Source organism: Camarhynchus parvulus, unplaced genomic scaffold (assembly GCF_901933205.1).
Source record: "Camarhynchus parvulus unplaced genomic scaffold, STF_HiC, whole genome shotgun sequence".
Classification (NCBI taxonomy): domain Eukaryota; kingdom Metazoa; phylum Chordata; class Aves; order Passeriformes; family Thraupidae; genus Camarhynchus; species Camarhynchus parvulus.
In genome coordinates, this window is record NW_022148230.1 from 1 (window position 1) to 19,489 (window position 19,489).

The 19,489-nt window shown below is 59.1% G+C and overlaps 1 protein-coding gene across 1 annotated transcript; it reads right to left on the reverse strand.

Annotated features, from left to right (window-relative positions):
• Positions 1-16,789: 16,789 nt before the first annotated feature.
• Positions 16,790-18,715, reverse strand: LOC115916192 (pre-mRNA 3' end processing protein WDR33-like). The gene is made up of 2 exons (XM_030969880.1): positions 17,757-18,715; positions 16,790-17,084 (listed from the first exon to the last, which is right to left on the reverse strand). The coding sequence occupies exons 1-2, from the start codon at positions 18,691-18,693 to the stop codon at positions 16,816-16,818; spliced, it is 1,206 nt and encodes a 401-aa protein (XP_030825740.1). The 5' UTR covers positions 18,694-18,715; the 3' UTR covers positions 16,790-16,815.
• Positions 18,716-19,489: the final 774 nt, after the last annotated feature.

Consider the following 19,489-nt stretch of genomic DNA (forward strand, 5'->3'; position numbering starts at 1 on the left):
AATCAAAATCCCCGGGAACCCCAAAAATGGGAACAGGGACCCCAAAAATGGACACGGGGACCCCAAAAATCCCTGGGAACCCCAAAATCCCCCAAAAATGGGAACGGGGACCCCAAAAATGGACTCGGGGACCCCAAAATCCCCAAAAATGGGAACAGGGACCCCAAAAATGGACACGGGGACCCCAAAAATCCCCGGGAACCCCAAAAATCCCCAAAAATGGGGACAGGGACCCCAAAAATGGACACGGGAACCCCAAAATCCCCAAAAATGGGAACAGGGACCCCAAAAATGGCCCCGGGAACCCCAAAAACCCCCAAAATGGGAACAGGGACCCCAAAAATGGACACGGGGACCCCAAAAATGCCCCGGGGACCCCAAATCCCCCTCGGGAACCCCAAAAATGCCCCGGGGACCCCAAATCCTCCTGTTCCCCCCCCCCAGGTGATCTCAGCACCTCGGCGCACCTGGGCAAAGGTAAGAGCACCCCAAAAATGGGCACCCCAAAAATGGGCACCCCAAAAATGGGCACCCCAAAAATGGGAACCCCAAAAATGGGCACCCCAAAAATGGGAACTCCAAAAATGGGGAAAAAACTCCAAAAATGGGGAAAAAAACCCAAAAATGGGCACCCCAAAAATGGGCACTCCAAAAATGGGCACCCCAAAAATGGGAACTCCAAAAATGGGAACTCCAAAAATGGGCACCCCAAAAATGGGGAAAAAACCCCAAAAATGGGGAAAACAACCCAAAAATGGGAACCCCAAAAATGGGCACCCCAAAAATGGGCACCCCAAAAATGGGGAAAAAACCCCAAAAATGGGCACCCCAAAAATGGGCACCCCAAAAATGGGGAAAAAACCCCAAAAATGGGGAAAAAACCCAAAAATGGGCACCCCAAAAATGGGGAAAAAAACCCAAAAATGGGCACCCCAAAAATGGGCGGGGGCGCCCCAAAAATGGGGAAAAGAACCCCAAAAATGGGAACCCCAAAATGGGAACTCCAAAAATGGGGAACAGAACCCCAAAAATGGGAACCCCAAAAAATGGACGGGGTCACCCCAAAAATGGGGAAAACAACCCAAAAATGGGCACCCCAAAAATGGGAACCCAAAAAATGGGGCAAAGAACCCCAAAAATGGGGACGGGGACCCCAAAATTGGGGGGTGGGGATCCTAAAAACGGGGAAAGGGAACCCCAAAATTGGGGTGGGAGATTCCGAAATGGGGATGGGGACCCCAAAAATGGGAAAAGGGACCCCAAAAATGGGGGAAGGGACCCCGAAAATGGAAAAGGGACCCCAAAAATGTGGGGAGGGAGCCCCAAAAATGGGGACGGGGATCCCCGAGCCCCGCCCCCCCGGGGGTCCCCGAGCCCCGCCCCCACGCGGTGACCCCGCCCCCCAGCTGTGACGTCACGGGCGTTCCCGGGGTCCCCCCTGGGGGCGCCCCCGCCCCGGAGAGCGGCGCGCGCACAGGTCAGGGGGGGGCACGGAATTGGGGGGGGGTCCCGAAATGGGGGAGGGGGTCCCAAAATGGGGGGGGTCCCGAAATGGGGGGGAGTCCTAAAATGGGGGGTCCCGAAACTGGGGAGGGGGTCCCCAAAATGGGGGAGGGGTCCCAAAATGGGGGGTCCCGAAATGGGGGGGGGTCCTGAATGGGGAGGGGTCCCGAGACTGGGGGAGGGGTCCCGAAAATTGGGGAGGGGTCCTAAAATGAGGGGTGGTCCTAAAATGGGGGTCCCGAAATGGGGGGTCCTAAAATGGGGGAGGCGTCCGGAAATTCGGGGGGTCCTAAAATGGGGGGTCCTAAAATGGGGGGGGTCCCGAAACTGGGGAGGTCCCGAAATGGGGAGGGTCCCAAAATGGGGGTCCCGAAATTGGGGGAGGGGTCCCGAAAATTGGGGAGGGGTCCCGAAATTGGGGGAGGCGTCCGGAAATTCGGGGGTCCTAAAATGGGGATGGGGGTTCAAAAATTATGGGGGTCCTAAAATGGGGGAGGGGTCCCGAAATGGGGGAGGGGTCCCGAAATTGGGGGGGGCCCGAAAATTGGGGAGGGGTCCTAAAATGAGGGGTGGTCCTAAAATGGGGGGGGTCCCGAAATGGGGGAGTCCCAAATTGGGGGGCGGTCCTAAAATGGGGGCGGTCCCGAAAATCGGGGAGGGGTCCTAAAATGGGGGAGGGGTCCGGAAATGAGGGGGGTCCCCAAATGGGGGGGGGTCCTAAAATATGGGGGTCCTAAAATGGGGGGTCCCGAAATTGGGGAGGGTCCCAAATTGGGGGAGGGGTCCCAAAATTGGGGGTGGGTTCCGAAATGGGTGGGGGTCCCGAAATTGGAGGAGGGGGTCCCGAAAATTGGGGAGGGGTCGCAAAATTGGGGGGGGTCCTAAAATGGAGGAAGGGTCCGGAAAATTGTGGGAGGTCCCGAAATGGGGGGGGGTCCTAAAATGGGGGGTCCTAAAATGGGGAGTCCCAAAATTGGGGGGCGGTCCTAAAATTGAGGGACGTCCTAAAATGGGGGGGGTCCCGAAATGGGGGTCCCAAATTGGGGGAGGGGTCCTAAAATGGGGAAGGGGGTCCCGAAATTGGGGGGTCTCGAAATGGGGGGGCGGAAATTGGGGAGAGGTCGCCAAATTGGGGAAAGGGGGTCCCAAAATGGGGAAGGGGGTCCTAAAATGGGGGGGGTCCCGAAAATTGGGGGGGGGGGTCCCGAAATTGGGGGGGGTCCTAAAATGGGGGGTCCTAAAACGGGGGTCCCGACGGGGGTCCCAAAAGTTGGAAAGGGGTCCCAAAATTTGGGGGTCCTAAAATGGGGGGGTCCTAAAAATGGGGAGGGTCTGGAAATGGATGGGGGCTGGGCGAAACTGGGGGAGGGGTCCCGAAATTGGGGGGGAGTTTCCCAAAATGGGGAGGGTCCCAAAATGGGGCGTCCCGAAATGGGGGGGGGGTCCCGAAAATTGGGGATGGGTCGCAAAATTGGGGGGGGTCCCAAAATGGGGGGGGGGGTCCCGAAATTGAAGGGGGGGGTCCCGAAATTGGGGGGGTCCCGAATGGTGGGGAGGGGGTCCCAAAATGGGGAGGGGTCCGGAAATTGGGGGGGGGTCCTAAAATTGGGAGGAGGTTCCCGAAATTGGGGAGGGGGATCCCAAAATAGGGGAGCGGTCCCGAAATTGGGGGAGGGGGTCCTAAAATGGGGGAGGGGTCCCGAAATTGAAGGGGGGGGTCCTGAAATGTGGGGAGGGTCTTAAAATGGGGAGGGGTCCGAAGAAGGGGGAGGTCCTAAAATTGGGGGGTGGGTCCCGAAATGGGGGGGGTCCTAAAATGGGGAGGGGTCCCGAAATGGGGGGGGGTGTCATAAAATGGAGGGGGTCCCAACATTGGGGGGAGTCCCAAATGTGGGGAGGGGTCCTAAAAGGGGGGGAGGGCTCCACAAAATTGGGGAGGGGGTCCTAAAATGAGGGGGGGGGGCTCAAAATGGGGGGGGTTCCAAAAGTGGGGGGCGGGGCCTAAAAGTGGGGGGGGCAAAAGTGGGGGGGTCGTAAAATGGGGGGTCGTAAAATGGGGGTCCCGAAATGGGGGGGAGGGGTTCTTGAATGGCGGGGAGGGGTCTCGGGGTGCTGGGGGGGTCTCTGGATGGTGGGGAGGGGTCCCAAGATGATGGGGAGGGGTCCCGGGATTGTGGGGAGGGGTTTGTGGATGGTGGGGAGGGGTCCCGGGATGGTTGGGGAGGGGTCCCCAAAGTGTTGGGGAGGGGTCTCGGGGTGCTGGGGGGTCTCTGGATGGTGGGGAGGGTCCCTGAATTGTGGGGAGGGGTCTCTGGATGGTGGGGAGGGGTCCCAAGATGATGGGGAGGGGTCCCGGGATTGTGAGGAGGGGTTTGTGGATGGTGGGGAGGGGTCCCGGGATGGTTGGGGAGGGGTCCCCAAAGTGTTGGGGAGGGGTCTCGGGGTGCTGGGGGGGTCTCTGGATGGTGGGGAGGGGTCCCCAAAGTGGTGGGGAGGGGTCCCTGAATTGTGAGGAGGGGTTTGTGGATGGTGGGGAGGGGTCTCTGGATGGTGGGGAGGGGTCCCCAAAGTGTTGGGGAGGGGTCTCGGGGTGCTGGGTGGGGGTCCTGGGATGGTGGGGAGGGGTCCCCGAGGTACTGGGGAGGGGTCCCCAAAGTGGTGGGGAGGGGTCGTGGCGGGGTCCCCAAGGTCCTGGGGTGTCACTGGGGCTGGGGAGGGGTCCCGGGATGGTGGGGAGGGGTCCCTGGATGGTGGGGAGGGGTCCGGGATGGTGGGGAGGGGTCCGGGGTGCTGGGGAGGGGTCCCGGGATGGTGGGGAGGGGTCCCTGGTTGGTGGGTGGGGGTCGCAGGGACCCCGTGGGTGCCGGGGGTCCCCCCAGTGTCCCCTCCCCCCGCAGGTCCCCTCCCCGATGTCCCCTCCCAGTCCAGCGAGTCCGAGGAGGGTGAGACCCCAGACCCAAATCCCCAAATCCCCAAGACCCCAAATCCCCCAGACCCAAATCCCCAAAACCCCAAATCCCCAAAACCCCCAGACCCAAATCCCCAAATCCCCCAGACCCCAAAACCCCCAGACCCCAAATCTGACCCTGGGGGTACCCCAAAGCCCCCAGACCCCAAAACCCCCAGACCCCAAACCCCCCAAAGCCCCCAGATCCCCAAAGCCCCCAAATCCCCAAAACCCCCAGACCCCAAAACCCTGAGACCCCAAATCCCACAAAGCCCCCAGACCCCAAAAACTCCAGATCCCAAATCCCCCCAAAACCCCCAGACCCCAAATCTGACCCTGGGGGTACCCCAAAGCCCCCAGACCCCAAAACCCCCAGACCCCAAATCCCCAAAGCCCCCAGACCCCAAATCTGACCCTGGGGGTACCCCAAAGCCCCCAGACCCCAAAACCCCCAGACCCCAAATCCCCAAAGCCCCCAGACCCCAAAACCCTCAGACCCCAAATCCCACAAAGCCCCCAGACCCCAAAAACTCCAGATCCCAAATCCCCCCAAAGCCCCCAGACCCCAAATCCTGACCCTGGGGACCCCAAATCCCCCAGACCCAAAACCCCAAGTCCCCAAAACCCCCAGACCCCAAATCTGACCCTGGGGGTACCCCAAAGCCCCCAGACCCCAAATCCCCAAAACCCAAATCCCAAAACCCCCAGACCCCAAAACCCTCAGACCCCAAATCCCACAAAGCCCCCAGACCCCAAAACCCCCAGACCCAAATCCCGACCCTGGGGAACCCAAAGCCCCCAGACCCCAAATCGTGACCTTGGGGACCCCAAAGCCCCCAGACCCCAAAACCTGACCCTGGGTTGTCCCCAAACCCCTCAGACCCCAAAACCCCAAACCCGCAGAACCCCAAAGCCCCCAGACCCCAAAACTCCAAAGCCCCCACTCCCCAAATCCCGGCCCCAAACATTTGGGGTTCCCGGTTTTGGGGTTTGTGTTCCCCTTTTTTTGGGGTTCCCATTTTTGGGGTTCCCATTCTGGAGGAATTCCCGGTGTTGTTGGGGTTCCCATAATTTGGGGTTCCCGGTGTTTTTGGGGTTCCCATTTTGGGTGGAATTCCCGGTGTTTTTGGGGTTCCCATTTTTGGGGTTCGTTCCCATTTTGGGTGGAATTCCCGGTGGTTTTGGGGTTCCCACAATTTGGGGTTCCCTGTGGTTTTGGGGTTCCCATTTTGGGTGGAATTCCCGGTGGTTTTGGGGTTCCCCTTGTTTTTGGGGTTCTGTGTTCACGGGGTTCCCCCAATCTGGGATTCCCGTTTTTCGGGTTCCCACCATTTGGGATTCCCGGTGTTTTTGGGGTTCCCATTTAGGGGGGAATTCCCGGTGGTTTTGGGGTTCTGTGTTATTGGGGTTCCCACAATTTGGGGTTCCCGTTTTGGAGGGTTCCCATTTTTGGGGTTCCCATTTTGGGTGGAATTCCCGGCGGTTTTGGGGTTCCCGTTTTGGGGTTCCCGTTTTGGGGTTCCCATTTTTGGGTGGAATTCCCGGTGTTTTGGGGGTTCCCGTTTTTGGGGTTCCCGGTGTTTTTGGGGTTCCCGGGATTTTTGGGGTACCCGGGGTTTTGTGGTTCCCATTTTTGGGGTTCCCGGTGTTTTTGGGGTTCCCGGTGTTTTGGGGTTCCCGGTGGTTTTGTGGTTCCCATTTTTGGGGTTCCCATTTTTGGGTGGAATTCCCGGTGTTTTGGGGGTCCCATTTATGGGGTTCCCGGTGTTTTTGGGGTTCCCGGTGTTTTGGGGTTCCCGGTGGTTTTGGGGTTCCCGGTGTTTTTGGGTTCCCATTTTTGGGGTTCCCGGTGTTTTTGGGGTTCCCGGGGTTTTTGGGGTTCCCGGTGGTTGTGGGATTCCCATTTTCTGGGGTGCCCGGTGTTTTTGGGGTTCCCATTTTTGGTGGAATTCCCAGTGGTTTTGGGGTTCCCGGTGTTTTTGGGGTTCCCGGTGTTTTTGGGTTCCCATTTTTGGGGTTCCCGGTGTTTTTGGGGTTCCCGGTGGTTTTGTGGTTCCCATTTTTGGGGTTCCCATTTTTGGGTGGAATTCCCGGTGGTTTTGGGGTTCCCATTTTTGGGTGGAATTCCCGGTGTTTTGGGGTTCCCATTTTTGGGGTTCCCGGTGGTTGTGGGATTCCCATTTTTGGGGTTCCCGGTGTTTTTGGGGTTCCCGGGGTTTTTGGGGTTCCCGGTGTTTTGGGGTTCCCATTTTTTGGGGTTCCCGGTGGTTTTGGGGTTCCCATTTTTGGGGTTCCCATTTTTGGGGGTTCCCGGTGTTTTGGGGTTCCCATTTTTGGGGTTCCCGGTGTTTTTGGGTTCCCGGTGGTTTTTTGGGTTCCCATTTTTGGGGTTCCCGGTTTTGGGGGGAATTCCCGGTGTTTTGGGGTTCCCATTTATGGGGTTCCCGGTGTTTTTGGGGTTCCCGGTGGTTTTGGGGTTCCCATTTTTGGGGTTCCCGGTGTTTTTGGGGTTCCCGGTGTTTTTGGGGTTCCCATTTTTGGTGGAATTCCCAGTGGTTTTGGGGTTCCCATTTTTGGGGTTCCCGGTGTTTTTGGGGTTCCCATTTTTGGGGTTCCCATTTTTGGGGTTCCCATTTTTGGGGTTCCCGGTGTTTTTGGGGTTCCCATTTTTGGGGTTCCCATTTTTGGGGTTCCCGGTGGTTTTGGGGTTCCCACATTTTGGGGGTTTCTCTGTCGGTGTTTTTGGGGCTGGGCCGATTTTGGGGGCCTGGTGGTTTGGGGTTCCCACAATTGGGGGTTCTGGGACATCGGGGACACTGGGGGGACATCGGGGGGACATCGGGGACATCGGGGGGACATCGGGGGACATTGGGGACATTGGGGGACACTGGGGGACATCGGGGACATTGGGGGACACTGGGGGACATCGGGGGACATTGGGGACATCGGGGGACATTGGGGGGACATTGGGGACATTGGGGGGACATTGGGGACACTGGGGACACTGGGGGGACATCGGGGGGACACTGGGGGAACGTTTGGGACATTGGGGGACACTGGGGACATTGGGGACACTGGGGACATCGGGGGGACATTGGGGGGACACTGGGGGGACACTGGGGGGACATTGGGGACATTGGGGGAACGTTTGGGACATTGGGGGGACATTGGGACACTGGGGGGACACTGGTGGGACATCGGGGACACTGGGGACACTGGGGGGACATTGGGGACACTGGGGACATCGGGGGGACATCGGGGGGATATTGGGGGGACATTGGGGGGGACATCGAGGGTACATTGGGGGGGACATGGAGGGGACGTGGGGGACATTGGGGGGACATTGGGGGGGCACTGGGGGGACACTGGGGACACTGGGGAGACATTGAGGGGACATTGGGGACATTGGGGGGACATTGGGGGGGACATTGAGGGGGACACAGGGGAGACACCATCTGGGACAGGGTGGGGACATTGAGGGGACCCTGGTGGGTGACACAGGTGGGACATGGTGGGGACAGGAGGGGACACTGCGAGGGGGACACTGGGGGGACATTGATGGAGACGGGGGGGACACTGGGGGGACATTGGGGGGACATTGGGGGGACATTGGGGGACACTGGGGGACATTGCAGGGACACCGGGGGTGACATGGAGGGGACACTGGGGGGACATTGGGGGGACATTGATGGAGACCGGGGGGACACTGGGGGGACACCGGGGGGGACATTGAGGGGGACATGGGGGGGACATTGGAAGCATCGAGGGGGACATGGGGGGGACACGGGAGGGACATTGTGGGGACAGGAGGGGGACACTGTGAGGGGGACATTGGGGACACGGGGGGACATGGAGGGGACACGGGAGGGACACTGGGGGGGGACATTGTGGGGGGACACCGGGGGGACATCGGAAGGGACACAGGGAGGACACAGGGTGGCCACGGGGACACTGGGGTGACACCGGGGGGGTGACACGGGGGGTGGCCATGGGGACAAGGGGACACCAGGGAAGGGGTGGGGTCACTGCTGGTGACAGGGGTGACACCGGGGGGGTGGCACCGGGGGGGGACACGGGGTGGCCGTGGGGACAGCGGTGGCACCAGTGCGGGTGACAGGGGGTGACACGGGGACAACAAGGATGGCAGGGATGGCCGTGGGGACAGCGGTGGCACCAGTGCGGGTGACAAGGGTGGGACAGGGGTGACAGTGCCAGGCTCAGGGTGGCACCGGGTGACAATGCCAAGAACAGAGGGGACCCAGGGGTGACAGTGGCAGGCTCAGGGTGACACCAGGTGACAATGCCGAGGACACAGGTGACCCAGGGGTGACAGTGGCAGGCTCAGGGTGACACCAGGTGACAATGCCGAGGACAGAGGGGACCCAGAGGTGACGCGGGGTGACCCAGGTGGCCCCGAGGTGACCCAGAGGTGACAGGAGGTGACATAGGTGTGACAGTGTCCTGTCCCCGCTGTCCCCAAGGTGACAGTGCCCTGTCCCCAGGGTGACACTGTGGTGTCCCCAGGGTGACATTGTCCCCGCTGGCCCCAAGGTGACAGTGTGGTGTCCCCAGGGTGACATTTCCCTGTCCCCAATGTGACACTGTGGTGTCCCCAAGGTGACATGTCCCTGTCCCCGCTGTCCCCAGGGTGACATTTCCCTGTCCCCAATGTGACACTGTGGTGTCCCCAAGGTGACACTGTGGTGTCCCCGCTGTCCCCAGGGTGACACTGTGGTGTCCCCAAGGTGACATTGCCCTGTCCCCGCTGTCCCCAAGGTGACATTTCCCTGTCCCCAGGGTGACACTGTGGTGTCCCCAAGGTGACATTTCCCTGTCCCCAATGTGACACTGTGGTGTCCCCAGGGTGACATTGCCCTGTCCCCGCTGTCCCCAAGGTGACATGTCCCTGTCCCCAGGGTGACACTGTGGTGTCCCCAAGGTGACATGTCCCTGTCCCCAGGGTGACACTGTGGTGTCCCCAGGGTGACATTGCCCTGTCCCCGCTGTCCCCAAGGTGACATTTCCCTGTCCCCAGGGTGACACTGTGGTGTCCCCAAGGTGACATGTCCCTGTCCCCAGGGTGACACTGTGGTGTCCCCAAGGTGACATGTCCCTGTCCCCGCAGGGCTCTGACGCCGCCGCTCCCGATGGATTCTCCCGCGGAACGTTCCAGAACCTTCCCCGGATGTCACCCCCCGCTGTCCCCCCCCGCTGTCCCCTGGGGGTGGCCGGACCCCCCCGCGTGTCCCCCCCCCGTGTCCCCTTCCCCCAGCCCCAATAAAGTCCCTGCAGAGGCAGCGCCACCTCCGGGGGGGGGACACCGGGGGTGGGACACTGGGGGGACATTGGGGACATTGGGGGGACATTGGGGGGACATTGGGGGGGACATTGGGGGGACATTGGGGGGACACTGGGGGGACATTGGGGGACATTGGGGGGACATCGAGGGGACATTGGGGGGACATCGAGGGGACACTGGGGGGACATGGAGGGACATTGGGGGACATGGAGGGACATTGGGGGGACACGGGGGACATGGGGGACACTGGGGGACATTGGAGGGATATTGGGGGCATTGGGGGACACTGGGGCGACATTGGGGGGATATGGAGGGGACACTGGGGGACATCGAGGGGACATTGGGGGACACTGGGGGGGACATTGAGGGACATCGGGGGACATTGGAGGGGACACTGGGGGGCACGGGGGACATTGGGGGACATAGGGGACACTGGGGGACATTGGGGGGACATTGGGGGACACTGGGGGACACTGGGGGACATTTGGGGGCATTTGGGGGACATTGGGGGACACTGGGGGACATTGGGGGATATGGAGGGACACTGGGGACATCGAGGGACATTGGGGACACTGGGGGACATTGAGGGACATCGGGGGACATTGGAGGGACACTGGGGGCACGGGGGACATTGGGGGACATTGGGGGACACTGGGGGGACATGGGGGGGACATTGAGGGGACATTGGGGGGAGGACATGAGGACACCAGGGGGGACAATCGGGGGGACATGGAGGGACATGAGTGGGACATGGGGGGAACACTGGGGGGACATCGGGGGGACAACGGGGGTGACGGGGGGGACACGGGGGGGGATGGGGGGGACATTGACAGGACATTGAGGGGACACTGAGGGACATGGGAGGGGACATTGGGGGACGTTTGGGGACATTGGGGGGGCACGGGGGACACGAGTGGGCCAAGGGGAGGACAGGGGGGACACTGGGGTGACACTGGCGGGGGGAGACACGGGGGGACATCGAGGGGGCATGGGGGGGACATTGGGGGGTGACATGAGGACACCGGGGGGACACGGGGGGGAGGCATTGGGGGGGACACGGGGGGATGTTGGGGGACACTGGGGGGGACACAGGGGGGACACAAGTGGGAAATCGGTGGGACACGTGAGGGGACACGTGAGGGGACATCAGGACGCCGAGCAGGGACATGGGGTGGGGACACCAGGGGGACAAGGGAAGGGGACATGAGGAGGACAGGGGGGGACACAGGAAGGACAACGGGGGGACATTGAGGGGACACGGAGGGGACACGAGGTGGGGACGTGGGGAGACATCGGGAAGGACATTGAGGGGACACGAGCAGGACAAGGGGGGACATGAGGGGACATTGGAGGACACTGGGGGGACATTGGGGGACATGGGGGGGACACTGGGGGACATTGGGGACACTGGGGGGACATTGAGGGACATGGGGGGGACATGGAGGGGACAGTGGGGGGCACACCCTGAGGGGACAGTGGGGACACTGGGGGGACACTGGGGGGAGGACATGAGGACACCGGGGGGACACGAGGGGACATTGAGGGGACATTGGGGGAGGACATGGGAGGGACACGGGGAGGCATTGGGGACACTGGCGGAACAGTGGGGGGACACTGGGGTGACATCGGGGGGCCATGGGGGGGACACGAGTGGGAAATGGGGGGGACAGGTGAGGGGACATGTGGGGGACATTGGGGGGACATTGGGGGGGACATTGGGGGGGACATCGAGGGTACATTGGGGGGGACATGGAGGGGACGTGGGGGGCATTTGGGGGGACACGGGGGACACTGGGGGGGGACATTGGGGGGACACGGGGGGGGGAGATTGAGGGGACATTGGGGGGACATTGAGGGGACACTGGGGGCGGACATTGAGGGGACATGAGGAGGACACACAGGGGACAGCGGGGAGGACACGGGCGGAGGGCACGAGGCTGAATGTTGGGGTTCCCCACTGGGCTTGAACTGGGGGATCCCGCTCAGTTCGGGGGCTGGGGCCGTGGACTGGGGGGGACATTCCCAGACACCCCCTGCGGATCCTCCAGGGGAGATTCCAGGGGCTGGATCCCAGTTCCAGGGGCTGGATCCCAATTCCCAGCTCCAGATCCCAATTCCCAGCTCCAGATCCCAATTCCAGGGGCTGGATCCCAATTCCAGGGGCTGGATCCCAATTCCCAGCTCCAGATCCCAATTCCAGGGGCTGGATCCCAGTTCCAGGGGCTGGATCCCAATCCCAGGGGCTGGATCCCAATTCCCAGCTCCAGATCCCAATTCCCAGGGGCTGGATCCCAATTCCCAGCTCCAGATCCCAATTCCAGTGCCCAGATCCCAATTCCAGGGGCTGGATCCCAATTCCAGGGGCTGGATCCCAATCCCCAGCTCCAGATCCCAATTCCCAGGGCTGGATCCCAACTCCCGGGGCTGGATCCCAGTTCCAGTGCCCAGATCCCAATTCCTGTGGCTGGACGCCAATTCCAAGCTCTGGATCTCAATTCCAGGGACCAGATCCCAATTCCTGGTCCAGGATACCAATTCCCATCTCCAGATCCCAACTCCCGGAGACGGATCCCAATTCCAGTGCCTGGATCCCAATTCCTGGCCCCAGATCCCAATTCCCGGGGCTGGATCCCAATTCCAGTGCCCAGATCCCGATTGCGAGTTCCAGATCCCAAACCCAGCCCTGGATCCCAGTTCCCGGGGCTGGATCCCAATTCCCCGCAGCAGATCCCAGTTCCTGGCCCAGGATCCCAATTCTCAACTCTAGATCCCAATTCCCGGGGCTGGATCCCAAATCCCAGCACTGAATCCGAATTCCCGGCCCCAGATCCCAATTCCCAGCTCCAAATCCCAAATCCCAGGGCTGGATCGCAACCCCCAGCCTTGGATCCCAATTCCCAACTCCGGATCCCAATTCCCGGCTCCAGATGCCAACTCCCAGCCCCAGATCCCCATTCCCAGTGCCTGGATCCCAATTCCCAGCTCCAGATCCCAACTCCTGGGGCTGGATCCCAGTTCCCATGTCTGGAATCCCAATTCCCGTGCCCGGATCCCAATTCCAGGGGCTGGATCCCCATTCCCAACCCCAGATCCCAACTCCCAACCCCAGATCCCAATTCCTGTGCCCAGATCCCCATTCCCAACCCCAGATCCCAATTCCCAACCCCAGATCCCAATTCCTGTGCCCAGATCCCCATTCCCAACCCCAGATCCCAATTCCCAACCCCAGATCCCAATTCCTGTCCCCAGATCCCATTCCCAACCCCAGATCCCAATTCCTGTGCCCAGATCCCAATTCCTGTGCCCAGATCCCAATTCCCAACCCCAGATCCCACCTCCCAGCCCAGATCCCAATTCCCAAACCCAGATCCCAATTCCCAGCCCAGTTCCCAATTCCCAACCCCAGATCCCAACTCCCAACCCCAGATCCCAATTCCCAGCCCAGATCCCAATTCCCAACCCCAGATCCCAATTCCTGTGCCCAGATCCCAATTCCTGTGCCCAGATCCCAACTCCCAACCCCAGATCCCAATTCCCAGCCCAGATCCCAATTCCCATACCCAGATCCCAATTCCCAGCCCAGATCCCAATTCCTGTGCCCAGATCCCAACTCCCAAACCCAGATCCCAATTCCCAGCCCAGATCCCAATTCCCAGCCTGGATCCCAACTCCCAACCCCAGATCCCAATTCCTGTGCCCAGATCCCAACTCCCAACCCCAGATCCCCACCCAGTCCCACCACCCAGATCCCACCCACCCAATTCCTGTGCCCAGATCCCAACTCCCAAACCCAGATCCCAATTCCCAGCCCAGATCCCAATTCCCAGCCTGGATCCCAACTCCCAACCCCAGATCCCAATTCCTGTGCCCAGATCCCAACTCCCAACCCCAGATCCCAATTCCCAGCCCAGATCCCAATTCCCGTGCCCAGATCCCAACTCCCAACCCCAGATCCCAATTCCCAGCCCAGATCCCAATCCCCAACCCCAGATCCCAATTCCCAGCCCAGATCCCAATTCCTGTGCCCAGATCCCAACTCCCAACCCCAGATCCCAATTCCCAGCCCAGATCCCAATTCCCATACCCAGATCCCAATTCCCAACCCAGATCCCAATTCCTGTGCCCAGATCCCAACTCCCAACCCCAGATCCCAACTCCCAAACCCAGATCCCAATTCCCAGCCTGGATCCCAACTCCCAACCCCAGATCCCAATTCCTGTGCCCAGATCCCAACTCCCAACCCCAGATCCCAACTCCCAACCCCAGATCCCAATTCCCATACCCAGATCCCATTTCCGTCGCTCCCCAAATTCCCCAGGCGAGGTCGGAGCAGGCGGGAGGCGCCGGAGCCGCGGTTTTATCGAGAGAGAGATCGAGAGAGCGAGCGCACGGTCCCACGGGATCCCGGCGTTCCCACGTGGGATTTGACCATTCCCACAGGGGATCCCGACGTTCCCACGTGGGATTCGGACATTCCTATAGGGGATCCTGGCATTCCCTCGGACATTCCTATAGGGGATCCTGGCATTCCCACGTGGGATTCGGACATTCCCACAGGGGATCCCAACGTTCCCACATGGGATCCTGACACTCCCATAGGGGGATCCCACGTGGAATTCGGGCATTCCCACATGGGATCCTGACATTCCCACGTGGGATCTCAGCATTCCGACACGGGATCCGAACATTCCCACGTGGGATCCCGGCATTCCCATGTGGGATCCCGGCATTCCCATATGGAATTCAGACACTTCCGTAAGGGAGCCCGGGCATTCTCCCACGGGATCCCAACGTTCCCATACGGGATCCCAACATTCCCACAGGGGATCCAGGAATTCCCACACGGGATCCCAGCATTCCCACGTGGGACTTGGCCATTCCCACACAGGATCCCAATGTTCCCACCTGAAATCCTGACATTCCCACATGGGATTCGGGCACTCCCATATGGAATTTGGGCATTCCCATAGGGGATCCCACATGGAATTCGGGCACTCCCATGTGGAATTTGGGCATTCCCACACGGGATCCCATATGGGATTTAGGCATTCCCACATGGGATCTCAACATTCCCATAGGGGATCCCGGTATTCCCACATGGGATCCTGGCATTCCCATAGGGGATCCCACATGGAATTTGGGCATTCCCATGTGGAATTTGGGCATTCCCACATGGGATCCTGGAATTCCCATGTGGAATTCGGGCATTCCCACATGGGATCCCACATGGGATTCGGGCACTCCCATGTGGGATTTGGGCATTCCCACATGGGATCCTGACATTCCCATATGGGATCCCACATGGAATTCGGGCATTCCCACATGGGATCTCAACATTCCCATAGGGGATCCCGGTATTCCCACATGGGATCCTGGCGTTCCCACACGGGATCCCACATGGGATCCTGGCATTCCCGTATGGAATCCTGACATTCCCATATGGGATCCCACATGGAATTCGGGCATTCCCACATGGGATCTCAACATTCCCATAGGGGATCCCGGTATTCCCACATGGGATCCTGGCATTCCCACACAGGATCCCACATGGAATTCGGGCACTCCCACATGGAATCTCAACATTCCCATAGGGGATCCCGGTATTCCCATGTGGGATTCGGGCATTCCCACATGGAATCCTGACATTCCCATAGGGGATCCCACATGGGATCCTGGCATTCCCACACGGGATCCCACATGGCATTCCCATAGGGGATCCTGACATTCCCACACGGGATCCTGGAATTTCCACATGGGATCCCACATGGGATTCAGACATTCCCGTATGGAATTCAGGCCCTCCCATATGGAATTTGGGCATTCCCATGTGGAACCCTGACTTGATTCCACGTGGAATCCCGACACGTTCCCGTACGGAATCCCGACACATTCCCGCATGAAATCCCGACTCGATCCCGTACGGAATCCCAACACATTCCCGCATGAAATCCCGACTCGATCCCGTACGGAACCCCGACACATTCCCACGTGGGATCCCGACTCGATCCCGTGTGGGATCCGGGTCCTTCTCTCGTGTAAAATTCCCAAGTTCAGTTCCGGGCTCGCTGCTCCCAGTCCCGAAGTCCAGGGAAAAATCCCAGAGCTGGAGCCAGAAAATCCAGGGACAACAAAAATGGGATCCAGAATTTCAGCGGGATTCCCCCAAAATTCCAGCAGGATCCCCTGGAATTCCAACAGCATCCCTCAAAGTTCCAGCAGATTTCCCAAAATTCCAATGGGATCCCCCAGAATTCCAACAGGATCCCCCAAAATTCCGCATGGATCCCCCAAAATTCCAGCTGGATCCCCCAAAATTCCAGCTGGATCCCCCAGAATTCCGACGAGATCCCTCGAAATTCCAGCAGCATCCCCTGGAATTCCAGTGGGACCCCCCCAAAATTCCAACAGGGTCCCCCAAAATTCCATTAGGGTCCCCCTGGAATTCCAACAGGATCCACCAGAATTCCAGCGGGATTTCCCGGAATTCCAGTGGATTTCCCAAAATTCCAGCGGGAGAAACCGGGAATGCCCAGAGCAGGAACTGGAGAAGTCGGAATTGGGGCCTTGTGGAGCCGGGGGGGGGTTTTGGGGTCCTGGGGGATTTTGGGGTCCTGTGGGATCCCATTGGATTTTAGGGTCCTGTGGGATTTGGGCACTGCCAGATTTTGGGGTCCTGTGGGATCCCATTGAATTTTAGGGTCCTGTGGGATTTGGGCACTGCCAGGTTTTGGGGTCCTGTGGGATCCCATTGAATTTTAGGGTCCTTTAGGATTTGGGCACTTCCAGGTTTTGGGGTCCTGCGGGATTTTGGGGTCTCCACAGCTTTGGGGATCCCGTGGGATTTGGGCACTGCCAGATTTTGGGGTCCTGGGGGATTTTGGGGTCCTGTGGGATCCCATTGGATTTTAGGGTCCTGTGGGATTTGGGCACTGCCAGATTTTGGGGTCCTGGGGGATTTTGGGATCTCATTGAATTTTTAGGGTCCTGTGGGATCTGGGGCACCACTTGATTTTGGGGTCCCACTGGATTTTGGGGTCCCACTGGATTTTGGGGTCCCAATGAATTTTTAGGATCCTGTGGGATCTGAGCGCTGCCAAGTTTTGGGGCACTGGATTTCGGGATCCCACTGGATTTTGGGACTCCCCCGGTTTTGGGAATCTTGTGGCACTGCCAGGTTTTGGGACCCTGTGGGATTTTGGGGTTCTGTGGGATCCCATTGGATTTTAGGGTCCTGTGGGATTTGGGCACTGCCAGATTTTAGGGTCCTGTGGGATTCTGGAGTCCCACTGAATTTTAGGGTCCTGTGGGATTTAGGCACTGCCAGATTTTGGGGTCCTGGGGGATTTTGGGGTCCTGTGGGATCCCATTGGATTTTAGGGTCCTGTGGGATTTAGGCACTGCCAGGTTTTGGGGTCCTGGGGGATCCCATTGAATTTTAGGGTCCTTTAGGATTTGGGCACTTCCAGGTTTTGGGGTCCTGCGGGATTTTGGGGTCTCCACAGCTTTGGGGATCCCGTGGGATTTGGGCACTGCCAGATTTTGGGGTCCTGGGGGATTTTGGGGTCCTGTGGGATCCCATTGGATTTTAGGGTCCTGTGGGATTTGGGCACTGCCAGATTTTGGGGTCCTGGGGGATTTTGGGATCTCATTGAATTTTTAGGGTCCTGTGGGATCTGGGGCACCACTTGATTTTGGGGTCCCACTGGATTTTGGGGTCCCACTGGATTTTGGGGTCCCAATGAATTTTTAGGATCCTGTGGGATCTGAGCGCTGCCAAGTTTTGGGGCACTGGATTTCGGGATCCCACTGGATTTTGGGACTCCCCCGGTTTTGGGAATCTTGTGGCACTGCCAGGTTTTGGGATCCTGTGGGATTTTGGGGTCCTGTGGGATCCCATTGGATTTTAGGGTCCTGTGGGATTTAGGCACTGCCAGATTTTGGGGTCCTGTGGGATCCCATTGAATTTTAGGGTCCTGTGGGATTTGGGCACTGCCAGGTTTTGGGGTCCTGTGGGATCCCATTGAATTTTAGGGTCCTTTAGGATTTGGGCACTTCCAGGTTTTGGGGTCCTGCGGGATTTTGGGGTCTCCACAGCTTTGGGGATCCCGTGGGATTTGGGCACTGCCAGGTTTTGGGGTCCTGTGGGATTCTGGGGTCCTGTGGGATCCCATTGGATTTTAGGGTCCTGTGGGATTTGGGCACTGCCAGATTTTAGGGTCCTGTGGGATTCTGGAGTCCCACTGAATTTTAGGGTCCTGTGGGATTTAGGCACTGCCAGATTTTGGGGTCCTGTGGGATCCCATTGGATTTTAGGGTCCTTTAGGATTTGGGCACTTCCAGGTTTTGGGGTCCTGCGGGATTTTGGGGTCTCCACAGCTTTGGGGATCCCGTGGGATTTGGGCACTGCCAGATTTTGGGGTCCTGGGGGATTTTGGGGTCCTGTGGGATCCCATTGGATTTTAGGGTCCTGTGGGATTTGGGCACTGCCAGATTTTGGGGTCCTGGGGGATTCTGGGGTCCCACTGAATTTTAGGGTCCTGTGGGATTTGGGCACTGCCAGATTTTGGGGTCCTGGGGGATTTTGGGATCTCATTGAATTTTTAGGGTCCTGTGGGATCTGGGGCACCACTTGATTTTGGGGTCCCACTGGATTTTGGGGTCCCACTGGATTTTGGGGTCCCAATGAATTTTTAGGATCCTGTGGGATCTGAGCGCTGCCAAGTTTTGGGGCACTGGATTTCGGGATCCCACTGGATTTTGGGACTCCCCCGGTTTTGGGAATCTTGTGGCACTGCCAGGTTTTGGGATCCTGTGGGATTTTGGGGTTCTGTGGGATCCCATTGGATTTTAGGGTCCCGTATGGGATTTGGGCACTGCCAGGTTCTGGGGTCGGGTGCAATTTCCAGGATTTTGGGATCCGCTGGATTTTGGGTTCCTGGGGCATTCCAGGTTTCCCCAGGATTTCGAGATCCCATGGATTTTTGGGGTCCTGGGGCGTTTTAGGTTTCCCCAGGATCTCAAGATCCCACAGGATTTTGGGATCCACTGGATTTTTGGGGTCCTGGGGTGTTTTAGGTTTCCCCAGGATCTCAAGATCCCACAGGATTTTGGGATCCACTGGATTTTTGGGGTCCTGAGGCTATTTCCAGATTTCCCCGGGATTTTGGGATCCTGTGGAGCTTCGGGGTCCTGGGGCATTCCCGGCTTCCCTGGGATTTTGGGGTCCCGTGGAATTTTGGGTCCCACAGGATTTTGGGATCCTGGGGCATTCCAGGTTTCCTCAGGATTTCAAGAGCCCACAGGATTTTGGGACCTGCTGGATTTTTGGGGTCCTAGGGCTATTTCCAGGTTTCCCTGGGATTTTGGGATCTGCTGCATTTTGGAGTATTTCAGGACCCCGTGCATTTTCGGCACCATTTTTTCCCAGGATATTCTGGGATTTGGGGATCCCTGGATTTCAGCTCCCCCCAGATCCCGGGGCTCCGTCCCTCTCCAGATCCCTGGGATCCTCCTGGATGTTCCAGGACTTTCTGGGATCCCCTGGGATCCCCTGGGATGCTCCACGATTTTCTGGGATTCTTTGCGATTTCCCAAGATGATTTGGGATCCTCCTGGATTCCCTGGGATGCTCCGGGATCCTCTGGGATTTCCTGGAATTCTCCAGGATGCTCCAGCATTCCCTGGGATGATCTGGGATCCTTCAGGATACGCCGGGATCCTCCGGGATCCTCCAGGATTTC